A 21,114-nucleotide genomic window follows, 5' to 3' on the forward strand; every position below is an offset into this window, starting at 1 on the left:
ATTCTTTTGTTTTTAGACAGGATCTCACTATTGTAGTTTTCCATGTACCTGGAACTTTCTGGAACCTAGAACCAGGCTGGCCTAGAACTCAGAGATCTGCTTGCTTCTGCTTCTGGAGTGCTGAGACTAAAGGCATGTGCCACCATGCCCAGCCCTGGCTAGGCTACGTAAGCTGACGTGCAACCCAAATATGAAATATGTGGTACTAAAGCCATGGTGTGATGTCCATGGAGGAAATAAGCTTGGCTTAGAAGACAAAGCCAGGCTGCAGTCCAGACAGTGGCAACCAGATGAGTGAGAGTGAGCCTGCCTCCCTGCCCGCCCAGCCCAGCTGCTCAGGCCTGTCTTGACCAGCCACAAATAGAGGCAAGAAAACTTTTCGAACTTCAGGGTTCTATATGAAAAACTAAGGTTATCTTTAAGGATGACGTTCTTAATCCAGAAAATCAACAGCTCTGATATATCCCTTTAGAAGCAGACAGAGCATGGCTAGGCATTTCTAAAATTTCCTGGGAGGATGAGGTTTTTCAAAAATTATGAGAAAAAGAAAACAAGCTATTGTGTTCCTCAAAGAAAAGTTCTTTAGTGATAGAAGGTTCAAGAGAAGTTCTTTGTCCAGCTGTCTAGCTGGACATCCTTGGGGATGCTTACATAAATAGCCTTCGGCTTTGGTCTAGAGAACCCCTTTCAGAGACATCTTCAAATCTTCGCCGAATTACATGGATGTTCCTGGGAAAGAAGGTGAGAATCAGAGGTACTGGTGCTGGGTTCTGAATGGCCCTCCCGCCTGGAGCCACACTGAAGGTCTCTGCCCTTCCTTACCTGTCTAGCAACTCATTCTCTATGGCACGCTGGTCAAATATGTTCCTTTCCTTCTCCTGAGCAATCAGCAGCACCACCGCACTGGAGAAAGAGCACACGTGAGCAGGGCTGCTGCAGAGCCTGTCCATCCTGCCAGTCCCTTCAGAGTGAGGTATAAGCACAGCATCTCAGGTAGTCCTGATCATGCAGGCTGTAGCCCCAGCATATGGGTTTGGAGTGGGGGCAAGAAGATCATGATTCTGAGGGCAGTCTGGGCTACAGAAAGGAGGGACTGAGGAGATGGCTCAGTCAGTCAAGTACTTGCCATGCAAGCATAAGGACCTGAATTCAAGCTCCAGAACACACATAAAAACAAAAACAAAACCAAACAAAACAAAAAAGCCAGCTATGGTGACATGTCTGGGACCGCAGAGACAGGAACATCCTTGAGGCTTGCTGGCAAGCCAGTCTAGCCAAATTGGTGAGCTCCAAGTTCAAAGAGAAACTCTATCTCAAAAACAAGATGAAAAGAGATTGAAGAAGACACTAGATATTGGCCTGGCCTCCATATGCATGTACACACAAGACAGACAGACAGACAGACAGACAGACAGACAGACAGACAGAGACAAGAATATAGATCGCCTGCAAGAACAGATGCTGCTTCAAATTAGGACTGCCTGAGTCTTGAAAATAGAAAACTTGGCGGACGGCATCTCTGTTCTCTACTGCTAGATGAAATATTGTAATGCTGTTACATTTCTGTACAACTTAAAATTTATATTTAAAACCATCTAACACTGCCCACTCTTTTTTACCCTAGTACATAACTTGTACTAGGTCCATGTGTGATGGCCCACCCACTCTTGATCCCAGGACTCTATATATGAGATGCTATCTCAAACAACAGAAAACCTAACACAGGCATTCAAAATTCTGTCTGGAGAATAGGCACGGAGGAATATTTTGTAAGTCAGCACCAGTGCTGGGGTCAGGCACTAATGACTCCATGATCAGTCTGTAAAGGATGTGATCCAAGAGAGGAGTTCTTACATGAAAAAACAAAAGAGCTGAAGGGAACTCCACAGAGGCAACTACAAACAAGGCATCGTCTCTTGGGACCTCAGCAGCTCTGTGCTGTCCACAGGGCCACATGTGATTTCATGTACTAATGGGATCACTAAGCGTTGCTGGGCCTCTTCCTCACTGTTTATCCACAGGTTTCTTGAAGAAGCAGGGGCTTGAACACCCAGGAAAAAGCTCACACCAGTTAGGATATGCTCAGTGTTAAACAGAGGCCCCTTCCTTCCTCCCCAACCAGAGTCATCAGGCCAACGTTTTAGTGCCAAACTGCCTTTCTGCTACAGCCGCTGGTCTGTGCCTGTGGCCTCTTGTAAGACATGTAGAAGTCCAGGCTTTGTCTTCCTATGCTAAGTATGTATACTCACCTCCTGTACTGGCCTCTCATTTATCTCTGCCTTTCCAACCTTTGCTAAATTGTGTTCACCTGACTTCTTTCTACTTGGCTGAAAGCTCTCCCAGCCTGCCAGTCAAGAGGACAGATATGATGCTTAAACTGAAAACTGACTTTAAGCTGGGCCTTCAAAACAAAGAGGAAGTGGTTTCTCACAAGCCATCTTGCCCACCAAAGGCCTTGCTCTTCCTTTTGTACCTGAACCACTCTGCTCACTGGTAGGTGTTGAAGGGGAGTTGGGGGAGGGGAATGGGGTGAGGTTGGCACCTGGCCCAGGATGGCTCACCTCCAAGAGGAAGCAAAGAAGGAAGCCCAGAGGCTGGGAGGTTAAATTGGAATTGCAAACTGGCTAATTAAGTTGTCAGCCTTTCCACCTGCCAGGCACCGGGAGGCAGACGCAGGAAACGCACTCTACCTCTACTACCCTCAGTTCGGAGAAGTCTGGACTGAGTAGGACTCAGAAAGTTGTCACTTGAGGAAGCTGAACTGGAAATAGCCTGCTGGCTGGGAGAGAGGACCCAACCATCTTAGTCCTGGCTCTGCCAGTGACTTGTGTGGTGTCCTTGAACGTGTCAGTTCCCTGAGCCTTACTTGACTCATCTATGAAATAGGAGTGTTAATCAGATCATATGTCCCAATCTTTTAGTATCAATATCCACCCTTATTTTACTTATTCCAACTACAGGCCCTGTCTTACTGTTGTTAAAGATTTATTTTTATTTATGCATTGCACTATTTTGTGGTTCTATGCCTTCTGCCTCTTGAGTATTGAGATTAAAGGTACGTATCACCAGGCCCAGCTCAAGGGAAAAAAAAAAGTATCTCAGAGAAAAGACCTGCTAGGGTCATATGCTTGCTCAGCAGTAGAGCCTTACTCATCCCACAGTGGGAAAAGCCAGTACCTGCTCAGGATCCACAGAGCCCTTACCCACCAACACCGAACCCTGGGCCCAAGTGTTTTCTCCCCATGTTACTCTTGGCCTGGTAGGAGGTGGTGTTTTTCATTGGCAGCTCTCAGGTGACCCATCCCATGACTTCACTTGCTTAAAATGGAACCTGGCGGAGGATTGTACTTGACATTCTGTTTGTCCCACTTGTAAATACTCAGAATCTGAGGCTTCTTGGAACTTAGTGTGGCTTAGCAAGCCCAGAAAGGCTCACTTGGAAGCAACGATCTCATTGCATCTGCAGGTTCTAGGAGCAGAACACTGAGTTCTACTGCCTGCTCACCATCCGACTGTGCAAGGCACTGGGCCTCTCTGAACCTCAGTGTCTTAATGTGTGAAACAGGGAGAGGACCAGCGCTGCCTCAAGGCGCACGTGTTCTGACACCCTGCATGGAGCCCACTCACACAGGTGGCACCGAGTGCTCACTGGGCATAACTCAGTTCCACAGCACGGCTGCTAGCAGCGGCCTCTCAACCATGGAAAATCACTTACCTAGCATCTTCACACGCCTGGAACATGGTTGAGAAACAGGAAGAAAGCAAAGAAAACACTTCTAAGCAGTGAACATGGACACCATAAAATTCCCAGATCAAAACTGACCTCAGCAAAGAGGTCCTCGCACTCTTTACACACAATTAGAACAGCTAAGATCCCCGGTTTCCCCCAAAACCACAGCAACTTGGGAGGCAAGGAGACAGAGGCAGAGGAGTCCTATTTCGAGCACACTGACAGTGGCAAAATGTAAGAGTTGTTGTTTAAGAAGCCAACTAGGAACATTACAGAGATAATGGGTAGAAACTTAAAGCCAGCAGCACAGGCACTTTCTAACTCTAGGTGGCACCAGTGAATTTCATTCAGCAAGATGCACTCACTGTCCATCATGACTGCCATGCAACAAGGAAACAGGAAGTGACAGTCAGCATCTCTTATTTTAGAAGGAGATCCAAAACTCCACTAAAACGTCTTTGGCACTTAAAGGTGTAAGTTTCCACTCCTAGAAACACCCCTTCCTTCCCTAAAGATGTCTAGCAAAGAAGAGGTGCCACACCCATGACTGCTGACACCGAAGCAGGACACTACTGTCACCTTTCCACATCCTTACTTAGCTGAGCCATAGAGCTCCCAGGCTTTGGCGATCCCCAGGGCCAGTCCCTTGCTGGGGTTATTGGAGAGGATCTTGGCAGCTTCTTTGGTCTTATTCAGGACATTGAGAACATGTCTGTTGGGAGAGAGAGAGAGTGCTGCTCAGTAACTGGATGGACCAGAATACCCTTCTGCTCGAGACCTTACAGATACGTATAGGAACATTCTTCTGAAACCCAGCCAAGTACTTAACCACTCCTTACTACCATCCTGGAGGGTCCACTACAGCTGGAATATCCTGAGTCTTCACCTACATGGACTCCCAGAGGAGTCCTGAGGCGGCCACTTCACCCTAAGTCAGTTTCTAAGGGAGCAGGAGCCCCTTATCTTGGGCCCCCAGGGGCCATATGGAATCCTGCTACAGACAATTGTATGGAGTCATTGTGACCCTGGTGGCCCAGCCCTCAGATGGAGGCTTCTGAACCCCCTGTGCTTTGGATGCAGAACTGCTTTCAGGCATCAGATATGTCAGGACCTTCCTATCAGAGGCCCCGCAAAGGCATCGTTCTCTGTGCCTGGGGTGTTATTTTGTACAGGGGCAGGACTAATATGGTATGAGGGCTCTTCTTTCTCTGACATACAAAAGATCTGATTTCAAGCAGAAAACTTGAACTTGCTATGGGGAAAAGATGAAGGTGTAGGGAACCCACAACTCAGGTCTCAGGGAAGCAAAGTCACAGCAGGAGGTTCCTGGCTTAGCCAGTGACTACTGATCCACTGAGTTCATGCCCACAAATATGCTCCACACTGCCCTAGGAACCCACCGGTGCACAGCTGGAGTCCGGGAGGCCAGGCCCCCAAAGCTGGCAGAGATAGTGTTGATTTCGATCTGTTTCAGGGCTTTGGAGCCATCTGCGCTGCACTGGAACATGTAATCTGAGCGATTCAGGCCCAGGAACACAGTCTGTGGAGAGAACTGAAGTCTGAGGGAACTGACACTGGCCCAGATGTGACTCTGGAGGTCCAGCCACACTGCACTCTGCAGCACTAAGGAGGACCGTGTAATAGTCCCAAACCCAGACGGAGCCTTCAATCATCCAGGACTGGGCTCTGATGTGTGCGGGCCCACTAGAGACCAGTCAGAGGTAGATTCTTATGAGATCAAGACTGAGGTCAATTCTTCTAGTAAAAACAAAACATCAGCGATAAAAGAGACAAGTTCCAGACAAAGGAGGGACTAGGTGCTTACCTGGGCAATGCCCTCTTTTAGGACTTGCTTGTAGATATCAAAGAGACGGGCCGTATAGTCATCCTTTTTGATGGTGCTAGAAGAACAAAGAAAACACTTCCAGGCTACATGAGACCCTACAGGCCCAGGCGCGGCACCTCCACCCACTGACTCCTGTATACTTACTTTCTGGGCCTTGTATACCCATTCCAACCTAAGAGAAAATAGTGCCTAATAGTCTACCTAGAGCCAGACAGCCTGGGTTCAAATCCAAGCTTTGCCATCTGTTGTCAGGCAATCTCAGAGAATTGTACCACTGCTCCATCTAATTTGCTCAACTGAATAGGAAAATAACTGCTTATAAAATGGGCATGTGGGGAAGAGTAAATGATACTATGTTTTTTAAAACTTCAAACATATTGAATAACTGATGGCTGAGAAGTTTTCTGGCTGACCTAAAGTTAACTCAACCCTCTGTAGCTTCCCCTGCACTCTGGGTACCTCCCTGGAAGTCTCCCTTCTCCTCCACGGCAGGCCACAGCAGGGCAGTTGGTTGTTCGCCTGCAGGTTTTTCAAGCCCAAGGTATACAGCCTGGTTTACTGCACAGGCTAATCCTCATGAAATACCGTTTCCTCAGAGAATACCAGTCAGAGCCCCTTTCTAGGAGCTCTCACAGCACTGTCTCCTTTACAGAGCCGACCAGGGATGCAATTTCACTTTATTATGTGACAACTAATGTCATCTCTCCTGTTTGGCTAGAGACTGCGTGAAGGTGGGCTAGATCTGAGTGGGGTCATCACCTCATCCCAGTGTGCCGTCCTGGCAGGTGCCATGTGCTAAGGGCTCATCCGGCATGTTTTTCTGGAGCCGTAGGAAGGAGCACAGCAAGGAGGAGTCCGTAAGTCATTAACATCGCATTTGATGCTTTTCAAGATTCAGTGCAAACGCTGTGCCTCAGCCCACGCCAGGCCTATCGGCATATCTGGTTACCGGAGGTGTGTGGCAGAGCAGTGTGGGGTAGGCAAGGAGCTTGCCTGCAGCCTCTCTGCCCTTAGGCAGCCCTCTCTGGAGGCTGAGGGCTTTTACTGGGGCCTTTCTTAGCCCATGGTGAGAAGAATTCCTAGCTGGGCTTTAGCCTCCAAGAAAAGGACACATTTGCTCTTTTCGGAAGAGTTGACCTTTCAACCCCAGGTTCTAGATTGTTGTTTTCCCTTAGGAGCTAGCCATGATGATGGTGGGGCTGGGGCTGGGGGTGGGGTGGTAGTGGTGGGTGTGTCTGTGTGTGTGTGTGTGTGTGTGTGTGTATGTATGTATGTGTGTGTATGTATGTATGTATGTATGTGTGTGTGTATGTATGTATGCAAGTATGTATAGAAAGAGACAAGAAAGGCTGGGTTACTGAGAAGGGTTTTGGAGCAGGTCTCCCATATCATCACTGCCGAGTGTAAGTGGGCTAACCAAGCTGCATGTCATGAACATAAAGCAAGCCCATCCCGAGGAAGAAGTGGTAGCAGCAGTCAGCATCCCACTGGATTGTTGGTCCCAGGTCAATGGCTTCCAAACTTCCTATCATTAGTATTCCTTTCCACATTCGACCTGACACCAAGGAGCACAGCTGAAAAAGATCTGGTCCCTAATAAAGTAGCTTTCCATTGAAAACTTAATTATAGATACAAAATTATGCACATGCAGTACATGTGTAACATACTTATATGTACATTTACTTCTGAAGCAAGCAGTTTATATATACTTAATTCCAAAATTAACCAAGGAATTTTGCTTGCTTCGGGACCTGAAGGGGGAAGAAAAAGCTCTACCAAGAAGAAGTGGCTATCTGTGGTGAGCTAGTCAGGGATGTTTACTTGTAGCTTGGTTTGGTTCAGTCTGCATTGGGTTCTACCCAAAGATATGAGGCCTGGGTGAAAAAAAAAAAAAAATTTAAACACACCCTTCTTTTGTTGTTGCTTTTTGATTGTTTTTTTGAGACAGGGTTTCTCTGTGTAGCCTTGACTGTCCTGGACTCGCTCTGTAGACCAGGCTGGCCTCAAACTCACATCGAGCTTCCTGCCTCTACCTCCCAAGTGCTGGGATTAAAGGCGTGTGCCACCACACCCGGCTTAAACATACACTTCTAATGGCCCTTCCACCCTCTGTTTTCTCCCAAAGCTTGGCCATTTCCCGTAATTCTTAACGGAGACCTTTTTAAAAACTTGCTTGTGTATTTTATGTGTATGAATGTCTCACCCACATGTATGTGAATATACTTCATGAACCACCTGGTGCCCAAGGAGGCCAGAGGGTGCTGGATCCCCAGAACTAAACGTAGGGAAGGCTGTGAGCCACCGTGTGGGTACTGGGAACTAAAAACCCTGGTCCTCTGCTGCAGCAGCCAGTGCTCTTTAGCCCTGAGCCATCTCTCCAGCCCTCCCTCTCCAGTGGAGATTTTTGTAATGAAAAGGGGAGTGTTGGGCGGGTCTCTGATCATAGAATTACAGCAACCTTAGGTCTCAGTCAACCTCATTTTTCAGAAACCGAGGCTCAGAGAAGGAGAAGGACTCTCCTTTCACCTGTCACACAAAAGGCAGTAGAGCTGGGGTTAGAAGACAGCACGCCTCATTCCTTTTCTACATTTCAATTCCTCTGGGGGGGGGTACCTGCTCCCCACTCCACCAAGTTAACTAACACAGCAACAACTCAAAGCTCCCCAGCTCTCCCACCCCACGCTTTTAGCCCCCCTGGTCCCCGAGGCCTCAGCTCTCAATACCTGGACAGAGTTTGCTCCAGGAAGACTGGGTTCTGGCTGACGGCATCCACCAGCATGTTGAAGTCCATCTGCACAGCATAGGCCTGCTCCAGCAGAGCACTGGGGACCAGTGAGGGGAAGAGCGTGAGTGGGGCGTAGGTCACCACCTGATCAACGAGAGAGAGTGGGACAGAGGCAGAGCAGCTGTGAGGGGCTTATCTCTGTGCAAAGTTGGGCCTGCGTGCCCCGGGCACACACTTGTAGGGCAGCAGTTACCTCAAGAAGGGATGAGATGAGAAAGAAGTGAGAAAGGCTGAAGCGACAGCTCTCGGGTTCTGTGACAGTGCTACAGAATTTTCTTTAAATGAGAGGCAAACAACACAATAAAAGCTCCCACAAGAATTATTAGGTGCTTGCTTCATGCCGATCACTGTACTGAACACTCAGATGGGCTCATCGCTTAACTCTGTGAGGGAGGTGCTACTGTTATGCATACTCAGCACAGAAAGAACCTGAGATAAAAGTTAAATAACGGGTCTAAAATAGATCCAGCTGCTGGAGCTTGGATTTGAACCAGGGGCGCACACCCCAGGCCTCTGGCCTCCTAGCTGGGGTTGAGGGAAAAGCCTGCTGGTAGGACTGCTGAAGTGAACTGTGCCTCCGTGAGTAGAAACCAGTAGTGCCATAGCCTTGTCCTAGTGCTGGAGGTAGTGACACAGGTTAGCAGGCTGGCATCTTGTTACACTCTGGGTTTTTTGACATAGTCATCAAGTCAAAATATCACTTAGGACAGTTAATCTAAAAGGGAGAGATGACTTCTGAGATTTATGGTGGTAGAACTTTCTCTTTTTTTTTTTTTTTTTTTTTTTTTTTCCTTATCTTTTTTTTTTTTTTCTCTCTTTTTTTTTTTTTTTTTTTTTTTTTGAGTCAAGGTTTCTTTGTATATGTAACTCTTTAGTATATGGAACTTATTTAGTAGACTAGGCTGGCCCTGAGCTAGAGATCTGCCTGCCTCTGCCTCTGAGCACTGGGATTACAGGCATGTGCCACTACCACCCAGCTTAGAACTTCCATTATATATTTATTTTAAAAAGCATTATCTTGAACTAGGTAATACAAACAATACACAATCCAAAAGAGCTCTAAATAGCTAGGTGTGGTAGGGCATGCCCTTAGTCCCAGAACTCGGGAGGCAGAGGCAGGCGTGTATCTCTGTGATTTCAAGGCCAGCCTGATCTACATAGTGAGATCCAGTAGAGTCAGGGCTATGTAGAGAGACCACGTCTCAAATAAATAAGTAACAAAAGAGCTAAGGTATATAGTGAGAGAAGTGTGTCTCTATCCCACTCTGGCCTGACTCACCTACTCCTTTTCCCAAGAGAAATGGTATATTTGTGTCTCATATCTTTCTGCTGATATGCATGTTCACAAATAGATCATCTCCTTTTTACACATACAAAAAGATACTGTCTCAAAAAGCCAGGAGCAGGATCATTGTGGATCCTGTAAAGGGTGAGCTAGCACCTAAAGTGCACGGCTCTAAAGCTCAGAGAACTGCCTCTCTCAAGTCCTATCCGATGCAAAAAATGTCCCAGAGTTTTTCTGCCAAGACTTTGCTCTGTCCTAACCCAGAGCTCATTACGCCCACTTGAATTTAGGACAAAGAGCACACAGCTGTCCTCTGCTGTCCACAGGCCAAAGGCTGGCACACACAGTTGCTCACTTTTTAAGAGAAAACAACAGCTTGAGCCTCTTTTTAAGCAAAGTACATTATTATTTGTGTGTGTGTGTGTGTGTGTGTGTGTGTGTGTGTGTGTGTGTGTGTGTGTGTGTGTGTTCCTCCTATGGCATGCATATGTCAAAGGACAATTTCTGGGAATTGAGTCTTTGCTTCTACCACTAGGTTATGAAGTCAAAACTTCAGGTCCTAATGTTTAGTGGCAAGCGCCTTTACCTACTGAGCCATCTAGTGGCCCAGTCTTGAACTTCTACTCCCTCTGATTTCCACTTTCCGAGTGGGGGGATTACAGGCATGTGCACAACACCCTCCCAGTCTGATCTGTGTAGATAAGACGGGTAACTTCCATTATAATTGCTGTTGTTGTTATATTTATCATATACTTGCATGTGTGTATGGTACGCGTATTTGTTAGGGTATCTTTTCCTCCACTGATCTTCACCTTTATTTTTTTTTGAGACAGGGTCTCTCACTAAGCCTGAAACTCATAGATTTGACAGGGCTGGCTAGCCAGTGAGCCTCCCGGCCCTGGGGCTCCAGGCGCCCACTGCTGTGCCAGGTGTGCACTCCGGCATCTGAACTCAGGTTCTGCTGCTCTACTTCACAAAATGGCCCGTCTCCCACGCCCCTGCTGTTTTAACGTTGCCTCTGACTTTTTTTTTTTTTTTTTTTTAATAGTAGCATGGGGCTGGAGAGATGGCTCGGTGGTCAAGGGCTCCTGTTGCTCTGTCAGAGCACCTCCGTTCATGGCAGCTCACAACCACCCGTAACTCCAGTTCCAGGGGACCTGACGCCTCTTCTGTCCCCTGTAGGTACTGAACATAATACATACACCTGGGCATACACACGAACACATAAAATAAAATTAAATATGTTAAACAAAAAATGTTGATAATAAAGGAGGTAGACAACACCATGATTTATTTGTTTTTATTTGTGTGTGTGTGAGGGTGTCAGATTCCCTAAAGTTACAGGCAGTTGTGAGCTGCCATGTGGGTGCTGGGAATTGAACCCAGGTCCTCTGGAAGAGCAGCCAGTGCTCTTAACCACTAACAAGGCCAACTCGCCAGGCCCACTAACAAAAAATGTAATGATGGCTTGCCTCTGAGGGGACAGTGGCTGGGAGACGGAGCCTTACTCGACACTAAATGTGCTTTTGAACAGTGCACCTAGCTCATGTGTTACCTATTAAAAACAGCTCACTCCCTAATGCTGCAGGTACCAAATCTTCGGCCCGTACGTGCCTGGTCTGCTATGACAGGGTACAGGGTGAAGGTCACAGTTCCCCCTCCTGAGTCTCAAAGGCCTTTTGGCTGTCCAACATCACCTGATTACACCCACTGGGGAACCCTGCCTTCCAGCTGCATTCTTAGAACATTTGTGGTCCCTGGTATACTGTCACTTTGCCCCCATCTGTCTTTTTTTGTTTGTTTGTTTTGTTTTGTTTTGTTTTTCGAGACAGGGTTTCTCTGTGTAGTCTTGGCTGTCCTAGACTAGCTTTATAGACCAGGCTGGCCTCCAACTCACAGGGATCCCCCTGCCCCTGCCTCCCCAGTGCTGGGATTAAAGGCGTGCGCCACCACCACCCGGCTCCCATTTGTCTTTTAAGCTCTACCATTCCCCATTTAACCTTTAATCGAAATGATTTACTGCTTCTATCAGGTGTCCCAAGAGAGACAGCAGTGAGGTGGAGATATGCAGAGCGTGGTCTCAGGGGCACTGGACCCTGCCCCTGCCAATCTTCCCACGATTTCAATGACCTCAGACAAGTTACTTCACTTCTGAGCTGTGGGTTTGGTTTGGTTTGGTTTTCTCATCTCTGTTGTGGTGAAGGTTAAATGAGTCAGCAATTCCAAGTGATTAGAATAATGCCTGACACACAATGAGTAGTCAATAAATGACAGTTGATGCTGCGCTGCACATTGCCTGCACCTCCTTGTCCAATGACATTCTCCGACTAAACCCCATGCTCCAAAGGTGAGAGCCTCTGGCTGGCCACCAAGTTGGCTTTGTGAAGGCAGTCCTGGCATAGAGCAGGGTATGGATTTGAACAAAATCAGACACAGACACACAGACAGACAGACAAGACAGTTGTCTTTTTCTCTTGATTAGGACTCTCAGTGAGGGGGCCAGGGAGATGGCTTAGTGGATAAAAGTAAGACAAACAACAACATTGGCTTCAGTGCTACACAGATGTGCCCATGTCACTCCCAGGCTGGCCAGCCGGGGATATGCACAGTACAGCATCAGAAAGCTGGAAGGTGAGAGCTGACTTCCAAAAGTTGTCCTCTGGCCTACACATGCATACTGTGGCACATGGGGGGCCTGCAATCACACACATACATACATACACACTAACACATGCACATATACAAATAATAGCAAAATCACATCTAAAATCTCAGGGTTTCAGAGCTAAAGCAGGAGCAGCCTGGGCTACAGAGTGAGACCTTGTTGCAAACTACCCCCATGTCACCAAAGAAAGAAGTCTCACTGAGGACTGTGCTGTTTGTAGGCCCCATTACATCCAAGAAAGACTAAATATTAAACCTTCTCATGATACCCATTATTAAAGGAAGAAATAAAAGCTTAAACATCCATCTTGGATTCCAGCAATTCATAAACCTGAAGTTCTTGACCCAAGCAGTACTATTTCCAAAGCCAGAGGCCGACTTCCATGGCACTGGCCAGCTCTCAGTAATGGCCGTTTTCATGCACTTGGGCCTCAGCAAGTACTTCCTGGGTCTGGACAGTCCACAGGCCCATACCTGAGTCACATAGAGACAACAACAAAAGAAATGTGGCTAGGTTAAAGAAAACAGTGCTGGCACCTCTTCAGTAACCAGCCTGGGTAGTGTTAAGGTTAATGGCAGAAGGAAGGAAGCAAAGGGAAGGGAAGGGAAGGGAAGGGAAGGGAAGGGAAGGGAAGGGAAGGGAAGGGAAGAAAGATATGGGGTTATGGAGTAAGAAGGACAAAAAAGAAAGAAACAATCAGGAAGGCTGTAGTGCATGCCTTTGCATACTAGGGCAGGTATGGTGGCATTACATGACAGTGAGCACAGCTAGCCAGGAGGCCGAGAAGGGAGCACAGAAGATTTGAGACTGGCACAGATTACACAGTAAGACCCTGTCTCAAAACAAACAAAAAAGCAGTAGAGAAAATCAGTATCTGTTATTCTGAACTACCTGGAAGGAGAAGGAAGACACTGAGCATGCTGTCTTTAGGAGAGGGGATCTGGGAAGGCAGGTAACGTGGAAGGAAGGGTGAACCAACCTTTGAATTTTGACACAGGAAAATGTTTCCTGTATTATGTAGTTGCAAAATCAACAGATTAAGGAGAGTGGTTTTTTTTGTTTGTTTGTTGTTGTGAGAAAGATTCTCAGTATGTTATTAAGCTGGTCTCAAACTCGAACTTTCAAGCGATCCTCCTGCGACCGAGCCCAGCTAAAGGAGGAGACTTTTTAGGTCTGGATACAGCAGTTCTACATTTACATATGAACCCTACAAACGCACACAGCTGCCCCGGGCTTGCATGCTTGATTCCCGTGCTATCTGCAGATATAAAGTTCCCAAACAGCCCATGGTACAGGAAAGTGACGCTGTGAGCCACCCCACACTGGAACACTACAGCAAAATGAAGCCGCCTTTATATGCGTGGTTATCTTTACACCTGTAAACTAAAATGTGTCCGTGTGCATCCAGACCTTAGGACAGAGCAGGGACAGCCAGCACTGGGTGGTAGGAACACTGAGGGAACCGTATTCTGCTCTGCCCTGCCCAGTTTATAGCTGTAGGGCTAATTGCAAGTGTCACAGGAAGGTTTTATATTGAGAACAGACCCAAACTGACATCTTAGCGCTTCAAAAATGGGGGAAGTGGAGTTAACCACAAGCACAGTTTGGCTAATATATAAGTAAGTGATCTGATGATTTGATTAGCTTTCTCTGACTATATAACATGTTAATAATTAGAGGAATGTGGCCACCTTCATAGTTATGATAACAAGTGTGATACCAGATGTAATATGTGGGCAGCAATAAGTATCTCTGACGAAGTATTTCTCAAAAATGACATGCTAAATTTCTTTTAAAGTAAGTATTTGCAGAATGAAGGCTGCTGGGTTTTAAATTTTGGCCATGCCTTTAATCCTAGCACTTAGGAGGCAGAGGTAGGTGGACCTCTCTGAGTTTGAGGCCAGCCTGGTCTACAAATCAAGTCCAGGACATCCAAGACTACACAAAGAAGTCATGTCTCAAAAAAAAAAAAAAGGCCAATCAAGACTCTACGTGATAAACATATGAGCCACCCCTAAATTTAAACAAAATGTTGTCTTTTTGACTGTCTTCATCACTTTTCCTAATAGCCTATAAAATAAGCATAAAATTTATGAATTATAAAATAAAATATCCTAGAGCACATCAGTGGTGGTACACATCTTTAATCCAGCACTTGGGAGGCAGAGGCCGGTGGATCTCTGTGAGTTTGAGGCCAGCCTGGTAATACAAAGTGAGTCCAGGACAGCCAGGACTACACAAAGAAACCATGTCTCAAAAAAGCCTGTGTGTGTGTGTGTGTGTGTGTGTGTGTATGTGTGTGTGTGTGTGTATGTGTGTTGCCTGTCAAAATGACATATTTAATATACCAATGAGTGTTTAATTTTTGCATCATAAGAGATATTGAAATACTATTGAGTGCCTCCATATATTTACACAAATGTGACATAATTACGACACTAGGGGAAAGCATGTTTAAGAGTAAATAGAATAAGCAACTAAATGAGTACTGAAATTTGGCCTTTACTTTTAAACATTTATTATAATCCCTGGCAATAAAAATAAACTGATGGGGCTGGAAAGATGGTTCAGAGGTTAAGAGCACTGGCTGCTCTTCCAAAGGTCCTGAGTTCAATTCCTCGCAACCACATGGTGGCTCACAACCGTCTATAATGATCTGGTGCCCTCTTCTGGGTTGCAGGCAGAGCACTGTATCCATAATAAATTAAAAAATAAGTAAATAAATCTTTTTAAAGGAAATTTTACAAAATAAAATGAATAAATAAACTGAATGGGTTTGTTTGTTTTAAAGAAAAAATGAAGCTGACCCTCACAGAAGGCTAATTAATTCCTTAAACAGATTGCTAAACCAAAATTAAAAACACATCTTAGAATAATATGTATGGTTTAACTTGTATTTTTGTTTTGTCTTGTTTTAGGATGCTGCCCTGGAACTCACTTTGTAGACCAGGCTTGCCTCGAACTCAGAGATCCACCTGTCTCAGCTGCCCAAATGCTGGCATTAAAGGTATGTGCCACTATGCCTGGCTCAACTTAGATTTTAAATTACAGGTGCATACGTGTGCGCACGTGCGTGTGTGTGTGTGTGTATGTGTGTGTGTGTGTGTGTGTGTGTGTGTGTGTGTACATGTGTGCATGTGCGTGTATGCACAAAAACCTGAAAGGATATGTCACAAACCAAGCTAGGCAGAGTGATACACACCTAGGATCCCAGCAGGAGGAACACCATGAGTTCAAGGCCCTCTTGGTCTACAAGTGAGCTTTAGGCTAGCTTGGGCTCCATGCTGAGACTCTGTTTCAAAAACAAACAAAAAGGCAACTGCAGAGAAGACAGCATGATTTGTGATTCGGGGCCCTTGAGATATATATATGGGTTCCCTGGACAAAGTGCTTCCTAGGAATTATCTCCTAATTACCTTACATAGTCAATTACACAGTCTTACTGTGTCTACCTACTGAAAGAAATTAAGTAGCTGCCTAAATTACACTTCGAACCCCAGATTTAAGTTTGATGGCTCCAGCATGCTTCTTTTTGCTCTACAGACTTTTAGAAATCAATGTTAGTTCTTGAATAAAATAAAGGAAAGAGGCATAGTCTTTGGCCCTTCTTGGAAGCTTACGTCTGAGGAGCTGGGGTTCTGGGGAGACCTCAGCAACACGCCCTCAGCCAGGGCCCGGTCTGTGGCCTGCCGCGCCAGCTCTTCCAGCTGCTTCTCATCCTGCAAGACGCTCCCCCAGCTGGCGGCCATCCCGACCTGTGACAGACAAGAGGACTTGGTGACAGAAGGCCTGGAATGTGGCTACCTCCAAGACCTGACCAGTTCCCCTGGAAGGGCCTTTGTGGCAGAGAGCAAACTGCTTCCCCTTCCTCCGCGTGCACAAATCAAGTTGGCAAAGCGCTTCCAAGGCCATTCGTCCTCTCTTCGGGTTCTCATTTCGGCAATGGCATTGCTCTCCCAGCGAGGAAGCAAAGGTTCAGGGAAGGGGACCGGCTGTCCCAGATAATGGCTGGTCTAGCTGGAGTTTAAGTCCAGGTCTCTGGACTTCTGGTCTAAACCTCTTCAGTGGAGAAAGAGGCACCAGTGTCACATGTGACTGGAACAAGGTAACTTCCCCTCCCAGAACTGCAGACTCCCTGCCTGTGAGGTAAGTAGGAAGGATAAATCGGCGGCTTCTAAACATGGCCTAAGGAACGTTAGGGTTGCTTGGGGAAATCCGTATTACTGAGCCCTACCCCAGATTATGACTGAAGGAGCCCAACAGGGGAGGGGTGGGGACTGCATTTTCCTAGTAAGTTGTTAATCTTTACTTTTTAAAAATTTCGTGTGTGTGTGTGTGTGTGTGTGTGTGTGTGTGGGTTGCCATAGAATGCTTGGTGGAGGTCAGAGGAAAACCTGCAAGTCAGTTCTTGTTTTCCACCATGTGGGTTTCCAGGATCAAACATCAGCCATGGTGGCAAACATCTCTACCTAATTAGTCATCTCTCTTGGCTCTTTTCCTTTTCTTATTCCAACAACCTGCATCACTAGATCTCGAACAAATTACAAAGGGGTAGGGGAGGGAACTTTGTAGAATACCATGAAATGCAGATAAGGCCAATCTCTCCCTTATACTAACTAGGAGCCCCACCCCACCCCACCCCACCCCACCCCACCCCGCCACCCCCTGCTCCGAGACAAGGTTTCTCTGTGTATAGATCTGGCTGTCCTGGAACTTACTCTGTAAACCAGGCTGGCATCCAGCTAACAGAGATCCCTGTGCTGGTGGAATTTTGTTTTTGTGTAAGTCTGCAGACTCAATGAGTGCAGCAGATTCCCAGTTATGAGCCTCCATGTGGGTGCTGGGAATTGAACTCAGGACCTCTTAACTGATGAGCCATCTCTCCAGCCTCCACCAGGAACTAATTTACTAGTATAAAACAATTACATCTTTGTGTGGACATTTATCATTTCTTAACATTTTAAAGAAATCACATTATAGCGTGTCATGGAGGCACACACCTTTAAAAAGTAAAAGAAGCAGGTGGATTTCTGTAAGTTTGAGGCCAACCTGGCATATATAGTGAGTTTCAGGACAACCAGGGCTGCACAAAGAAGCTCCCTCTTGAGAAAGAAAACAAACAAATGGAAAAATAGAAAGAAAAAAAGCCAGGTGGTGGCGGCGCACACCTTTAATTCCAGCACTTGGATGACTGGCAGGATTTCTGTGAGTTCAAGGCCAGCGTGGTCTACAAAGCGAGTCCAGGACAGCCAAGACTACAAACAAAAATCCTGTCTTGAAAAACCAGAGAAAGAGAGAGGCAAAGAGACAGGAAGGAGGAGGAGGAGGAAGAGGAAGAAGAACAAGAAGAAGGAAAAAAGAAAGAAAGAAAGAAAGAAAGAAAGAAAGGAAGGAAGGAAGGAAGAAAGGAAGGAAGGAAATTAATCACATTACATTATCAGGGTAGAAATACCTAAAACCGAATGCCCAGGCCAAAGTCAAGAAACTGACTGTTTGCCAGAGATGCTGAGAAGTACACTAACTCACATTTTTGCTGCTTATTCATTTTGCAGCAGGTTCAGGGCTCAGAGGATCTGAATAAAAATCTAGAAGCATCTGTCACTATTTTTGTTCTATCCTGCTGTCACTTAATTCTAAGAAACAAACATGGCTGCCAAAGTCAGTGAGTGGTCTTCGGGAAGAGGGTTGGACAATGACAGATAACCTCCATCATTTTCAGCCTCTGCCTCCTCCTCATGAATGAGCTGGTTTTAAATAATCCATCCAAGTCTGCCAGCCTCAGCACAACGCTTTGACAGAATGGTGAGCATGTGATCTCAAGACAGTCGCCACAGGCACAGTGCTGGGGGAGCATGGGAGACAACAGTCACAGTAGAGCACCAGCTTCTGGGGCCAGACAGACCTGGCTTGAGTCTGTAGTAACCTTTACTTCCCTTATACGGAAAGGCACTGTGGATTAAGTGAGAAAAATCAGTCAAGGTTCTCAGCATGTTCAGAGCTTTAACTAGGCAGCTTTCTGTTCTTATCGAGAAAGGCCTGAATCTGGATAACTTTATAAAGTGATTTCTTATTTGGGCACGGTGGTACATTGTCTATCATACCAGCAGAAGCAGGAACATTTCTGCAAGTTCAAAGCTAACCGGAGCTACATATTGAGTGCCAGGCTAGCCGGGGCTATATAGCAAGATACTGTCTCAAAAAATAGTCCAACTAAGAAGTTTTATTACTTCTTTTCCCCTGGTCAGGATCTTGCTATGTCACCCAGGCTGGCCTCCACCTCAGCAATCCTCCACTCTCAACCTCCCAAGCGACAGCATCAAAGGCTTGAGCCACCACACCCAGCTGAATGGTTGACTAATTAATCTCTCCCTTGTGAAGGCAGCAGGGCATGGTGCTGGCTCCGGGGAGGACTCCCAGGCTGGCCTTTCAAGGGTGGGCATGTGAGCAGTGTGGCTCATAGCAACTCACTCCACACAAGAGCTATCTCAATACTGTCCGAGGGCAGCTTCCGCCAGGCCTCACCTCTCAGAGGTCCCACACTGGGGACCAAGCATAACACATGACCCCATAGCAGAGTGCTATACATAGGAACTTGTTTCGGCTGTACCCACTTAACAAACAGTGGGAGACTTATTAGACCTGGTAGAGGTAGGTCTGTACTCTCCTGTACAGTTGTATACAGTTGGGAGGTCCTGACAGCTAGATCTCTGGTGTTTGCTGGTCAGTGAATGTGAGTGAGCTCCACTTTCTAGAAAGCTAGAAAGGTGGCTTGGCAGGTAGAGCTCAGATTCCCCAGAACTCACATAAATGCTGGCCAGGTGTAGGGGGTGGCCTCTAATCCCAGAACGCGAGGGGGCAGAGACAAGAGATGAAAGTGGACAGCGATGAAGGACATTGGATGCTGGGGTTCCACCTGGACATGTGCAAACAAACACTGACAAGCAAATCTGTATAACACACACACATACACACACACACACACACACACACACACACACACACACACACTACGGAGGAACACAAGTGAGAAAAACAATGCTGACCACAAACACTAACAATGATAACAACCAGAAAACTGCTAACCGGGCTCCTCCCTCATTCTTCCTTTCTGTAGAGTTAACTGTTCTGTGACTTGTTTTGCTGACAACACTCAGGTTTTGTGTTTTCACAGCAGGTACTTTCCTGATTTTCAAACTAGAATACTCTCCTGCTCCCCCTCGCCCCTCGGGGCCTCCCCTCTGATGAACCCGACCCTGGCACCCGAGCCTCTCATGCCCCTTTCTCCTACATCAGTCCTGTGGATTCTGCTGACTAAATGCAGCACTTTGAATTCCTCCATGTCTGCCTCTACTGAGCTAGGGGAACACCCGTCCAAAGCCTCTTCTTCTTTCCTGGGCACTAAGTAGATTTGGAATAGTAAAGGCACCTTTTTTTGTTTGTTTGTTTTGTTTCGTTTTTGTTTTTCGAGACAGTGTCTCTCTGTGTAGCCTTGGCTGTCCCGGACTCGCTTTTTAGACCAGGCTGGCCTTGAACTCACAGCAATACACCTGCCTCTGCCTCCCGAGTGCTGGGATTATCTAATTAAGTGACAATGCCCTCTCTCCCACTTTCCAGGTCTTGATGGCCGCTTCCTTGTGGCTTAAAGGCTCTCCCACTGCGTGACATCCCCAGCCTCTGGGTTCTTTTCGGAATAGTGCTCACAACTCCTGATTGAGTGTTGGAAGCCATCCCAGAACATCCCTGCCCAGGTTTGTACATCTAGCATAAAAATATCATTTGCCAGGGCTGGAGAGCTGGCTCAGAGGTTAAGAACACTGTCTGCTCTTCCAGAGCTCCCCGAGTTCAATTCCCAGCGACCACATGGTGGCTCACAACCATCTATAATGTGATCTGGTGTCTTCCTCTGGCCTGCGGATGTACATGCAGGCAGACCACTGTATACATACATAATAAAAAATAATCAAATCTTTTTTTTTTTTTTAAATTAGCATTAGCCTTGATACTTCTCCGTTAGTACCAGAACCTGAAGGTTAAATAAGTAAGTGATGAATGAATCATGACAAACTTTTAACCGCCCACATAGAAATCCGGTCGGACTTTAATCCCGTGAGTGAGGCCAGCGAGGGCTCAGGGCCTCGGGCTATAGCAGAGTCGCTGGCCCAGGCTTGTCCCCACGATGGGCCGGCCCCGTTCGTTCCCCATTCCTGGAAAAAGTTTGGCCCTGATCTCTCCCAGTTTTTGATGGTGGTTTTTTTACATTTTCCTAGAACTTCGCCTCTAGCCTCGCCGACAGAGTGCGAGCTGGAAGCCGCCGATCTGGGAATCTAGGTTCAGCACGCCCAGCCCAAACCCCTCACTGGACACAAGTTCCCCGGTGCCCGCCGCGGTCGCGGGCACCGCGTCTGCCCGCCCGCCCGCCAGCCGCGTTCCAATCGCTCTCAGACCCCTCCCTCACAGCTCTCCTCCTTCTGAGGAAACTTGACCCTCGCCAGCCGCCGTCGCCGAGCCCCGACCTACTCGTTAGTTGTCCAGCTGCTCACCCAGCTCAATCTCCTCACGCCGTTACCCAGGCTCAGGGGGGGCGGGGCCTCCGTACGACGCAATGCGCCTGCGCAGACCGCTCCGCTAAGCTTAAAGAGGAGGGTGGGGAAGGAACCTCGCGTCTGTGGAATTGGACGGCGGCCGGGAAGGAGCACAGCGTGAGAGGCGACCTAGGCCTTAATGGATACGTCGATACCTTAAGGGACAGGCCTTAGGAAGTATGGAAGGGGTGTGGCTACAACGGCGGGATGCCACCTGTGGG

General features: G+C 47.1%; 1 protein-coding gene across 1 annotated transcript in view; it reads right to left on the bottom strand.

The window, feature by feature from the left end:
- Gss (glutathione synthetase) overlaps positions 1 to 20,907 on the bottom strand; it is a 31,892-nt gene extending 10,985 nt beyond the window's left edge. Inside the window, exons 1-8 of the mRNA XM_051143596.1 lie at positions 20,829 to 20,907; positions 15,932 to 16,066; positions 8,300 to 8,445; positions 5,556 to 5,631; positions 5,131 to 5,270; positions 4,326 to 4,442; positions 823 to 903; positions 652 to 729 (exon numbers count right to left, since the gene is read on the bottom strand). Of these exons, the coding sequence (XP_050999553.1) occupies positions 652 to 729; positions 823 to 903; positions 4,326 to 4,442; positions 5,131 to 5,270; positions 5,556 to 5,631; positions 8,300 to 8,445; positions 15,932 to 16,060 (767 nt within the window). The 5' untranslated portion in view covers positions 16,061 to 16,066; positions 20,829 to 20,907. The remainder of the gene's footprint in view (positions 1 to 651; positions 730 to 822; positions 904 to 4,325; positions 4,443 to 5,130; positions 5,271 to 5,555; positions 5,632 to 8,299; positions 8,446 to 15,931; positions 16,067 to 20,828) is intronic.
- Between the last annotated feature and the right edge of the window lie 207 nt (positions 20,908 to 21,114).

This window comes from Acomys russatus, chromosome 4 (genome assembly GCF_903995435.1).
Source record: "Acomys russatus chromosome 4, mAcoRus1.1, whole genome shotgun sequence".
Taxonomy (NCBI): Eukaryota; Metazoa; Chordata; class Mammalia; order Rodentia; family Muridae; genus Acomys; species Acomys russatus.